Genomic DNA, 11909 nt, shown 5'->3' with positions numbered 1-11909 from the left:
TGTGAATGGCTGAGGAGACAGCATCAGAGAAAGGGGGCGAGCCTAACAATGAATGGGTTATACATCCTCAAAGAAAGGGGGCGTACACTGTGATATGACGAACTGGGCATTGGCTGTTAAGTAGTCTACATTATTGAAAATAGTCCAAGACATCATTAAACGTTAACAGTTTTACTAAGATGAGCCTATTAAATGACTTGGAATATTGTTTTTATCATTTTGGAAAGAAATGAATTGTAATCCCCAATCTTTCCAAGTACCCCCTGGAAGCTGCTCAAGTACCCCTAGGGGTACACGTACCCCTGGTTGGGAATCACTGACTCAGGTATAACATCTTTACAACTGCTGTGAGCAGAAAATAATCTCAGAATGCAACACATCGATATCGATATCACTATTTGGTAGCCAGACACGGAGCTGAACGCTGAGAGTTTCAAGTTTCAAACAACTTTATTAATCCCACAAGGGGGAATTGAATTTAGAGCAGCTTGTATACAAAACACAGACACATCATACAAACAAACAAGTGATTTCATATGTGAAGTTACACCATAAAAGAAACAATGCACAGTAAACATTTTTATATAGACTCCCTGTAATAACTGAACACAAATGTTTCTGTGCCGAGTCACCACATGATGGCGCAAAACTTTTATTTACTGTAGTCCCTCTCAAAAGCTATATATATCCACATATACTGTATATTGGACATGGGAATGGGGACACATCCTCAATGCCCACAGGGTTCCCTTTCCTTCTCTTTTCCCTTCTCCATGATGATGATTTAACCAACTTTCAGCCAAAAGAAAACAGGTTTGCAGGTAGCTAACGGCCTAGCCTTAAAAAGATGGCACCTTCGTGCAACATGGTGTGATGATATTCAGAGGAACAACTTGTAAAGTGTATTGTTTCAATCAGAGGCCGGTTGGTACAAACTTTATTTAGCAATCGGCATGCATGGCAAATACTTTGGCGCATGACTCCATTGGCCAGTGGCGCTGCTCTTGAGGCAAGAGGAGGGCATCCGCATAGGCTAGGAGATCCCCCAAAAGGAAGATCCGATTACCGGAGGTTAATTGAGATCTGCTGCTGGAGCTTCCCGGTTTGGCCTTACTTTTGACCTGCGGGCACCGGTAGTTTGACTGTACTTTTCTGGCCTTCAACCTTTAGCGGCTTACAGCTATTTGCGGCTGGCGCTTCCCAACTCGGTCGGGCCTTCGATCTTGGCGCTTCCCAGCTTGGCCTACTTGGCCGCCTTGGCACCTCACAATTTAACTTGGCGCTTCCCAGCTTGGCCTACTTGGCGCCGCTTTGGCACCTCACCTTTACCTAACTAGGCGCTTCCCAGCTTGGCCTACTTGGCCCCGCCTTGGCACCTCACCTTTGACCAGGCGCCGCCGGACTTGGCCTTCTTGGCCCCCAACTTGGCGCGCGCCGCTCAACTTGGCCTTCTGACTGACCCTGACTCTCTCTGACTCTCTCTTTTTGTTCTTCTTGTTGGTTGTGGCTGTTTTCGGAATTTCTGTCATGATGCTTGCCTGTATTGAGGGTAGGAGAGATGGTGGGGGTAACTTCCTGGCTGCTCATTCTCCTGCCACTCTTTTGCATAGCCAAGGTGGTCCCTTCGGGCCCCAATGTTTTCTTACTTATTTGTATCATTCTTTTTGCATTTTTTGTGATGATGATCATTATTATGGCACTTAGCACTTTTATGTCTGTCTACTTTCTATTGTGTGTCTTTTAAAAATGTGACTCTCCCTGCAACCAAATCTATGGATACACATAAAGTAACATTGACCTTGACCATGTAACTCCGCAAACTTTATAAAAAATAAAAAAAATAAAAGTTAAAATTGAATAAGTCATCTTCACGTTCCCAGTTTTATCTTCGCAAATTCAACCTAAAGGAATGAGAGGCTCGCTAAAACCAAGAGCCATACAAATGCCCAGTAAATGACTCAGACAAGACAGGAATATTATATTGCCAATAAATGTTTACTGTAACATGTTTTCTATTTCAGGTAGGTGATTATGTCAAGTTCAACACAACGTACATTTGAATTTAAGCTTGAAATAAAGACTTAGAATCAGTGTTAAATCATGTTTGGCCCAATTCAGATTTCTAAGTTCCGTGCAGTGATTCTCAGTTCAGTTTTTAAATATCTGAATCAAACACTGGAGTAGCATGTGGGATTCGTGCTCTGCAGTGTGTGCAGGCGATGGATGTCGTCGTCATCGTGAGTCGAGGCATGTCCTGCTGCACAGCTGCACATTTTGATAAGGAGATTCAGATTCTGACCAAGGAACAAAATGCTGTTCGGATTGATATGTGATGCTGAAATGGCATAACATGAGTTTGCTCAAAGTGTCATGTCAGTGAGTTGAGAAGAAAGTTGTCATCAAGAAACTCATATTTTGATGTATTTTTTATGTAAATAAATCTGTGTTTATTTATAGGCAAAAAAAAGTGAAATAAATGATTTCACATTTTATAAAGCATCATGTTTTTATCCAATGAATGAGACAAGTTGCCAATTTGTCTTCTACCTGCTCTATTTGTAAAGCGCCTTGAGATAGCTCTTGGCACTAGAAGTCTAAATTTGATTTGAATTTTCAAGTAGTTGTTAAACAAACCTGAATTAACAGACAACTGACATGCTAATGCTAATGCTAATGCAAAAAAAGCCCATGGCCAGTAGCATATTGCACTATCCTGATGGGAAGGACAAAGCAACCAAGGTTTTTGAATAAGTCTGTGTGCAGGTGAAGACACGCCTCAGTCCTCAGATCACACACTGAACATGAACAGCTCAAACATGCACATCTTCACAAAGTCTGAATCGAGCCCCTATTGTAATAATGATTCAAACTACCCAAACCCAAGATCTTCAGATCTTCTATTGTAATAATGATTCAAACTACCCAAAGCCAAGATCTTCAGATCTTCCCATCACAGTGAAGATCTGAGTGAAGAAAAATGCCTCCAATCCTCAGTTGGAGTCAGAGGTTGGCAGGGGTTGGTATTTAGCTTTGGACCTCCTGGACCGGTAGACCACCGCTCCACACACCAGGAGGCAGCCGACGATGAACATGAGGTTCATGCCCACATGCAGGTTTGAGCCAGAAGCTAAAAGGGAAATAGAAACAAAAATATATACAAACACAGAGAAGTGAGTTAGAGGGCAGACTGGAATTGCATAATATGTATTTATCAGTTGATGTGGATATTTACAAACGACATGGTCAGTTAGTATGTACAATTATCAAATGTGTGGTGAATCTGTAAATTTGAATATATATGTGAATATACATTGTCCAGTTACTTTGGAAAGGAACATAAACATTTACAATTTTGGATTTTCCACCCGCAATAATGTGGCAATGTCTGGGTTAAGCAGATTTATCCCCCTGCTGGTAAACATACGCACTGACAGATGAATGTTTATAAGCACAACGGGCAAACTGACTATACGGCAGCTTGACAAATCCACTTGTGGAGATTGATATACTGCACAACAGCCAAACATTTGGATACACCACATCTTTATTTGTACTATCTTAATTAAAACTACCGTATATTTTAGATTCTTTAAAGTAGCCACATTTTACATTGAAGGAAAGGCAAAGGCTTAGGAAAGAAATTTTTGTGTGTGTGTGTGTGTGTGTGTGTGTGTGTGTGTGTGTGTGTGTGTGTGTGTGTGTGTGTGTGTGTGTGTGTGTGTGTGTGTGTGTGTGTGTGTGTGTGTGTGTGTGTGTGTGTGTGTGTGTGTGTGTGTCTGGTGTTACCTTGGGGGTCAGAAGTTCTAATCAGGTGCAAAGGTCCCTGGGAAATGGAGTGCATGGCAGTCTCGGCGATAGCTTCTCTTTTGCGGCGCTGGCTCCCTGAGTTGGACCTGATGCAACCCTGAGTGCACCTGGTTCCAGGAACCCCAATCTCACACATGACAACTGAGCAGGTGATGTAGACCTATAGGACACAGAGAGCTAAAGTCACTCCCTCCACAGATCACCTGGGCACATCTGGGGACATGCTGTGATGGACCAGCACTTTCAAACCAAAAGAACGTTTACACAGAAACAACATGGTGGGGCTATGTTTCACTTTACCTCCTCATGTGCACCAAGGAATTCAAACGCCTCCATTCCAAATCTGAATTGAGACCTGGAGCCGGGGTAAACTTGCACTGTGTCGTCTATCACACACCTGTAATAATACAGTAATAATGGTTTAGGAATAAAAGTGCCAACATTCCTCATAATAACTACATTATACACCAGGTAAGGCAGTGGTTCCCAAACGTACGGTCGCGACCCTAAGTCGGGTCGCCTGGAATTCAAATAGGGTCACCTGTTTATTTTTTTACACCACACGCAATTTAATATTAGCGAAGATGATTAGGGTCACTTGTGATTATTATTTGAGTTTAAAGTGATAATCTCTAAGATTTCAGTTTTGTTCTCTTGGGTGACACCTATGGCAGTGGGTGGTAATTGCAGGTGAGATCCAAACAGTGTAATGTCACATAATGCCACTATACTGCAAAGGCTTCATCCAAATGGACATAGCCTCATTCAACATTGTGAGTGACTCTTTTTTTTTTGGATGAAAATCTTTTCAATTATAACTTAAATCAGGATTCTGAGAATAAAGTCAGAATTTCGAGAAAAAAGTCAGAATTCTGAGAATAAAGTCAGAACTTTGAGAAAAAAGTCTGAATTTTTAGATTAAAGTCAGAATTCTCAGATTAAAGTCAGAATTGTGCGGGGGGAAAAGAAGCATTATGTGACATCACTGACGATGTCACAGATGATATTATCGATGGTCTACCAGAATTTGAAATGTCTCGGGTGCCTAGATTTTTGTGACTTCAAAATAGGGTCACAAGCCAAAAAAGTTTGGGAACCCCTGATGTAAGGGAATAATATACTGTATGTGCACATGTCCTAGTGAGGTCTAATACATTTAACACATGGAATTAGATGGTTCATCACTGCGTACACCTACCCATTTTCAATGATGGTGTAGGTAATGCGAGAGTTTGGGTTGTCGTAGGGAGTCGCCTTGCAGGACTCCACAAACAGCTGTGTGTTGGGGATGGCGGTAGTTGCATCAATCTGCATGAAGATCATCTGTTTCAGGTACACCTCCACTGGGTAGGTGCTGGCCTCCTTCTGTTCCCTGAACCTCTTGCTCTCAAAGAATTCAAACTGAAAGCTGAAAGAACCGAAGCCTTTCTCTCTAAAGGCGTATGGGTTCTTGTGCCTGAATCCCAGCGTCAGGTTGGCACGCTTGGGATAGACGCATGAAAAGGCGATCTCAACGTCATGTTGCCTGGAAATAATTTTAGTTGGGTCAGCAGATGTGATCTCATTCTTGAAGACAAGGTTGTCACCATCCTCCTAAAGGTGAAAGAAAATATTCATTCATCATGTTGGAAAGCCCTGGACTTTTGAAGAGTAACTTTGAGAGGAAGCAATATAGATGAATTACAATTCTAACCTTCGCCTGGTGGGTTTATAGATGACAACCAGCTCAGATTTATCAACTAGCTAACATTTTCAACCAAGCTTAAACTACTATCACCATTATTAGGTTACTAGCATTATTTTTAGTTGTGTATTGTAAATTAAACAATTGCCAATTTCCACAACAGTTTTTTATCAGTTTATATAGTTCACATCATTAGCCATGATCAAACAGAAATGCATCCTGTTCTAATTGAAGTCCTACACCCAGGGTTCACTTGTCTTGTACATTACAGCATATTATGGATGTTATGTCCCAAAATTGGCTCAGCTGTAATGGTGGCAAATGCGGTTGTTCAAATCAGCGTCTGATTTTTGTGTGGATATTAGAATACTGATTACTTGAAACTTTACAATTCTACTGTTAAATATCTTACCAAACGTGTATTGTTTTCATCTTTCATGAATATTGAATGTTGATACATGATTTTTGGGATGCATAGAAGGTGCCTTGTCACTATTACATTTATTATGATGCTTTTTAGACGCTCCTCCAAACAATGATCTACATACAATGTACAAAATGGACAAAGAACTAAGATTGTACGACTGTTGACAACTGAACAAAAGGGATCCTTTCTCAGCCATAATTTTGGGAGGCCTGCCTTGCCTTAAGTAGTCAATGTAAACGTGCAAACAGAAACTGTGTTAGTTTAGTGTGCCTTACATCCAGTGTGGTCCCACAGGTGTTCAGTGACATGGTGGCGACCAGGTGGGTGTTGTTGGAGCTTCTCGTCAGGTTGCAGGCAGGGTCATTGAAGTCTTTCAGGTGTAAGTTGTGCTCGTTGCGTCTGATGAGGTAGCCCTTCACCACCTCCACTGTCATCGTGGTTTCATTGCAGTGTACAGTGGTCTCTGAAAAGTGTCAGATACACATAACGATGGTGGTGATGATGATGATGATGATGATGTGTGAACAGACTGAGATGAAGACATGAGACAACTCAAGTGTCACACAAGACATAATAGTGATGTCTTGAAGTTTGATTGAGTGCACCCTTCTACAGAATGATTGCTGGGGAAATGTCTTTCCAGAAGACAATATTGCAGAATGAAACAGAATATGAGTTCATGGATGTGGATGATTTTAACCAGGGTTCCAGGGAGTCCCCAACAAAAAGGGGAATAATTTATTTTCACTATGTAATTCCATCCATAAGTAACACAATGATAGAATGTATGACTATTTTGGTGATGGGTTTCATACACTTTCTGTATTAAAACCTCTAAAAGCAACCTAGACTACCTAAACTTGAGGTAGTCTCTCGAGCCAGTCTATCTCTTTCCACAATCTTGGAATGCTCCAGAGACAGTCTGTACTTCAGCCCATTAAAATCTGGACAGACGAAGTTGTCTGCCCCTATTCTCCCACAGGCCTTCGGCACTAAAACGGGCCTTAAACGCAAAAAAACGTGCCTTGCGCCTGTCTCGGGAAGATATCAACATGGCTTTAGGCTGGTAAATGCGCTGAATGGGCGTGGCACACTCCCTGATTGGGTGAGAACGGGCGTTTCGGCCTTAAATGCCAGCCTAATGATATCTTCCCACCTGGCGTAAATTTAGCGCTTTGCGCTTTTGAAAACCAGGCCTATTCAGTGCGCCAGTTGAGCGGGGCGCTCCTCTGCCTCTACCCTGTCACCCTTCTCTGTCTCTCTCTGAAACCAGGCCTATTCAGTGCGCCAGTTGCAAGGAGCGCTCCTCTGCCTCTCCTCTGTCACCCGTCCCTGTCTCTCTCTGACTCCCTCGCTCAGACAGACACAACACACGTCCCATAGGAAAAAGAAGTTGTAAGTTCACTGCCTGTGAAATGTCCCAGCATGCATTGGGCTACTCCATTTGGCTACTAAATAGCAACCAAATGAGCCGAAATAGATATAAAGGTAGATTTAAATAATGTGTAATGGTAACACAACCTGCAATTGTAGAACATTTCAATATTGGACCAAATAAAACACCACCCCATGTGAAACATATATGTCATCCTGGGCCTATATATATCCCTCGTCGATTTAACGTGATTTAGATAAGTGACAGCGTAACGCGCTTCTACTGTCATGTCCTACTGTGATGTCCACTCCAATAAATTGGCTCTACTTCACATTTTAGTTTTACAATAAAAACACATTTATGCAATGACTTTACATAATGTAGGCTATATTTATGTGCATCATCCTACCTGCAGCAGGGGAGATAAAATGATATCTTTCTGGACAAACTTTCACCAATCTAATTAATCTCATCATAAAGGGATAGGCTATATTTTTCTAGCTGATGCATTTAGAACATTCTTTTCACTTTGATCTTGATATAGTGTAGCATATTTACATGCTTGCAGTATTTAAACTGCAGTTTATTGGTTTGAGAAGCATAATAATATGGAATAATAGCCTATATATGGAGACAGATAGACGGGGATGAAAGGGAGGGGGGGAGGAGAGCGCTTGGCTTTTCTGGTTTTACTGGACTAATCCGTGGAATTGGAGCTTAAAAGGCAAGCGTGTGATTCGTTTATTGCACTTCTCCAATGAGCAGAGGGTGCATAATTTTAGCTTAAAAGGCGTGGTTATAATGCTTGAGGCTGCGTGTAGCGCCGACACCAAGATATCGAGTGCGCTGGTCCACACCCACTAATCTGGGCTGCGCCAGGCCCTAAACGCAGTTTCTACGCCGAACAAGGATAGGGCCCGTCATCTTCCAAAGAGAAAAACACTTCAGACCGGAGGGAAGTTCGATGGTATTTGACCAATCACAAGTGGGGAAATGAGCGCATACCCACCTTCGATGGTATTCAACCAATCACAAGTGGGGAAATGAACGGATAACCCCGGAGCATCTGTAAATTGTGGGAACCCACGTGTCCATTTTGAGAGACTAAAGGGGTCCTTGGCGTGAAAAGGTTTGAGAACCACTGCAGCTAATCTCACACAGTTAATACATTTCAGTTTCATTCACAACCCTATCTGTGTTAACTTGTGCAGCTAGCTAATGTACATAAGGGTTAAAAATAATAATAATAACTCTGCATGTGTCAATCTTTCCTAAAACATGCCATTTCAGCACCTCCAAAACAGCCAATATCCAATAGTCAAAACATGACATAAACATAACATTTGTTTCACTGGGATACTTTGTTAATTTTCAGAGTGTATCAACTCACCATGGTATCCAACATCAGCAATCACACAGCGCAACTCTGAATGATAGACTCTGTGGTGTCTGGAATAGAATGTTAAAGTGGTCAATTATTCAATTAAGTTTCCCTCAATATAGTCTGTAATGGCAATTATCTAGACATCAATCATCTCACATCTGAATACACACACTTAAAAAAATAGAAGGTACAGTGCAAAACTCTGTTAATGCTGAGCAATTTCCCATCACCATGAATTAAACTGATTTCTTGATTATGCAATCATACCATTAGGTATTGGAATCATGTCCGTGTCCATTAGTTTCTAGCATGACATTCAGATTGAATGGCTACAGTTAATTGTACAATAATTGTCTAATGGTGGAAATCCCAGATATGGATCACCACCAAAAGTTAATCAATTGTTCCTTGGCCCAAGATCTATCTGTAAAATTGTTAATTCCAACTTCCATGGAAACGCCTTCAGAGGTTTTTGAGATATTATGCTGACAGAGTAACAGGCAAAGTACTGTATAACCTAGTTGGTAATTATTCCAAACACAATACATCTGGGGGAATGGAGTTCATCTATCTATCTATCCATCTATCTATCTATCTATCTATCTATCTATCTATCTATCTATCTATCTATCTATCTATCTATCTATCTATCTATCTATCTATCTATCTATCTATCTATCTATCTATCTTCTTTATGTAAATTTGGCAATGTGGACTCTTGTCTGTTTGTTTCAAGAATTTTGTCCGGCCACAGCCATGCAGTTTTACGTGCGATCGGGCTGAAACTTTCAGGAAGTGTAAAGAGCACCCATGCGGGTGACCTTGTTGTGCGTGCGCCAATAGGGCAGGAGAGGCCGCACAGCAGCCGAGCTGCGGGCAAGGCCGAGCTGCATAGGCAAGCTGCAGGGTCAGCTCGTCGAGCCCGTGCAGCGGGTGAGCCTAGGAATTGAGGGTGCATAGTGCATAGTAGCAAGATGCCTAGTATGGTATAAACTGTATCTCCAGTAAACTGTTAAAAGTCTTCCGTGTAGCATTTTAACATCAATAAATTAGCCAGCACACATTAAGTTTGAAATATTAGTATATTACCATAAACAAACAAAACCTTCCACTGAGAAGAATGGCAGCCTCTACAAGATATTACATTTTTTATTGTGCCATTGTTTTGTAGGAAAATTGCTTGATTGCTTTATGGCATAAGAAGCAAAAACAACTGGCACAAACAATTGATTTGACAAAGATACACTGTGGTTTAAAAATGCTACTTGAAAATGCAGAAATATGTCAGCAGAAACACAACACCCTGTGAAGATTTTTGCATATTGGTATCAACTGGTCATCCATTCTGGTTAATGTGATTTGGAATGAACTTGATATAGTTTATTTGAAGCTCACCTGTCTAATGCCTCAAAATGAAAGCAAATAGGGAAATGGTTGTCCACTTCATTATCCGTTGGTGTCCATTTTATGGCATATTCATCTGTGGAGATCTTCTGTTTTGTAATGCCCGTTGGTCCAGTGAGAAGGAGGCCATAGATCCTACAAGAGGAACAATGTTTTCATAAACTCGTTCTGAGCAACAAGTACAGCAATATTCTATAAGGTAAATCTGTTACAGTAGAATCCATTTAAAGTATATTGAACTACTGGCAAATACTATGAAAAATTATACTGTACATATTGCGAATAATACTACTAATGAAAAATTAGACTGTACCTTCCGAATGACGCACTGGGACATGATTGTTCTAATTAACTCATACGATACATAACAAATAATAGCAAAGTTATAACAAAATTTGAATGTTGAATTTCCTTACGTGGTGTATTTTGCTGTGGCTTTGACTTTGATTTCGAGTGTGTTGTTGACAAAGGCAGGAAGATTGACTCCATTACGTGGAGTTGGAGACAGAAAAATTGGGAAATAGTCACCATCGAGGCATGAAGGGGCGTAGTGTGAATCAACTGAAAGTCAAAAACGGAGGGAGAGAAAGTGAGAGAGTTAGTGAAAATGAAATACTAATAAAAAATAAATAAATGCTACAATGGAAAAAATGCAAACGAACCATAAATTAAAAACTGTAGAGGAATCTTGCTTAAAGCAGCAATTGATGGACGGTAGAACTGAGTGGTGGTGGGTATGGTGGTAGATGTCGTGGTCATTGGTGCAGTTGTGGTTGTTGTTGTTGTTGTTGGTGCAGCTGTGGTCGTTGTTGGTGCAGTTGTGGTCGTTGTTTGTGCAGCTGTGGTCGTTGTTGGTGCAGCTGTGGTCGTTGTGGGTGCAGCTGTGGTCGTTGTTTGTGCAGCTGTGGTCGTTGTTGGTGCAGCTGTGGTCGTTGTGGGTGCAGCTGTGGTCGTTGTTGGTGCAGCTGTGGTCGTTGTTGGTGCAGCTGTGGTCGTTGTTGGTGCAGCTGTGGTCATTGTTGGTGCAGCTGTGGTTGTTGTTGGTGCAGCTGTGGTCGTTGTTTGTGCAGCTGTGGTCGTTGTTGGTGCAGCTGTGGTCGTTGTTGGTGCAGCTGTGGTTGTTGTTGCTCCAGCTGTCGTCGTTGTTGTTCCAGCTGTGGTCGTTGTTGGTGCAGCTGTGGTCGTTGTTGGTGCAGCTGTGGTCGTTGTTGCTCCAGCTGTGGTTGTTGTTGGTGCATCTGTGGTCGTTGTTGCTCCAGCTGTGGTCGTTGTTGTTCCAGCTGTGGTCGTTGTTGGTGAAGCTGTGGTTGTTGTTGGTGCAGCTGTGGTCGTTGTTGCTCCAGCTGTGGTCGTTGTTGGTGCAGCTGTGGTCGTTGTTGCTCCAGCTGTGGTCGTTGTTGGTGAAGCTGTGGTTGTTGTTGGTGCAGCTGTGGTCGTTGTTGCTCCAGCTGTGGTCGTTGTTGGTGCAGCTGTGGTCGTTGTTGGTGCAGCTGTGGTCGTTGTTGGTGCGGCTGTGGTCGTTGTTGCAGCTGTTGTGGTGCTCAATGAAATTGATGGGCTTGTATTGTTTGTGTCACGTTTATGCCTTCCTACTGAAAGGGGATTCTTCAAGGTGAAGGATCCATCCGAGTAGGAGACAGAAATGTTTTTTTTGGGGAAGTCCTCCACTACTAGCTCAAATGCTCCATGATATCCAGTTTGCCTACTGGTGGTATATGATAAGGAGCAGGAATTCTGATGAAAGGAATACGGAACATTATTTTTGACACACAAATAACAAAGGCTGCAATAGCTGTTAAAATTGTGTCATATCATAATTGTTGGTATA

General features: G+C 41.9%; 1 protein-coding gene across 1 annotated transcript; it reads right to left on the bottom strand.

Annotated features, from left to right (window-relative positions):
* Positions 1-2076: 2076 nt before the first annotated feature.
* On the bottom strand, positions 2077-11135 carry LOC310791389 (ZP domain-containing protein-like). The gene is made up of 9 exons (XM_083653080.1): positions 10744-11135; positions 10498-10642; positions 10073-10216; positions 8684-8742; positions 6194-6381; positions 5006-5400; positions 4108-4204; positions 3787-3967; positions 2077-3127 (listed from the first exon to the last, which is right to left on the bottom strand). The coding sequence occupies exons 1-9, from the start codon at positions 11096-11098 to the stop codon at positions 2991-2993; spliced, it is 1701 nt and encodes a 566-aa protein (XP_083509206.1). The 5' UTR covers positions 11099-11135; the 3' UTR covers positions 2077-2990.
* Between the last annotated feature and the right edge of the window lie 774 nt (positions 11136-11909).

The sequence above is a fragment of the Poromitra crassiceps genome (assembly GCF_964638095.1).
Source record: "Poromitra crassiceps genome assembly, chromosome: 16".
Lineage (NCBI taxonomy): Eukaryota > Metazoa > Chordata > Actinopteri > Beryciformes > Melamphaidae > Poromitra > Poromitra crassiceps.
The sequence above is the reverse complement of the archived record's forward strand: the minus strand, read 5'-3'. Positions and strand labels throughout refer to the sequence as shown.

Coding starts and splice junctions, on each gene's coding strand:
- LOC310791389 (XM_083653080.1), bottom strand. CDS start 11,098: ATGACCACAGCTGCACCAACAACGACCACAGCTGCACCAACAACGACC. Junction 10,643..10,743: donor TCTACAGTTTTTAATTTATG/GTTCGTTTGCAT, acceptor TTTGACTTTCAG/TTGATTCACACTACGCCCCT. Junction 8,743..10,072: donor CATTTTGAGGCATTAGACAG/GTGAGCTTCAAA, acceptor ATTCTATTCCAG/ACACCACAGAGTCTATCATT.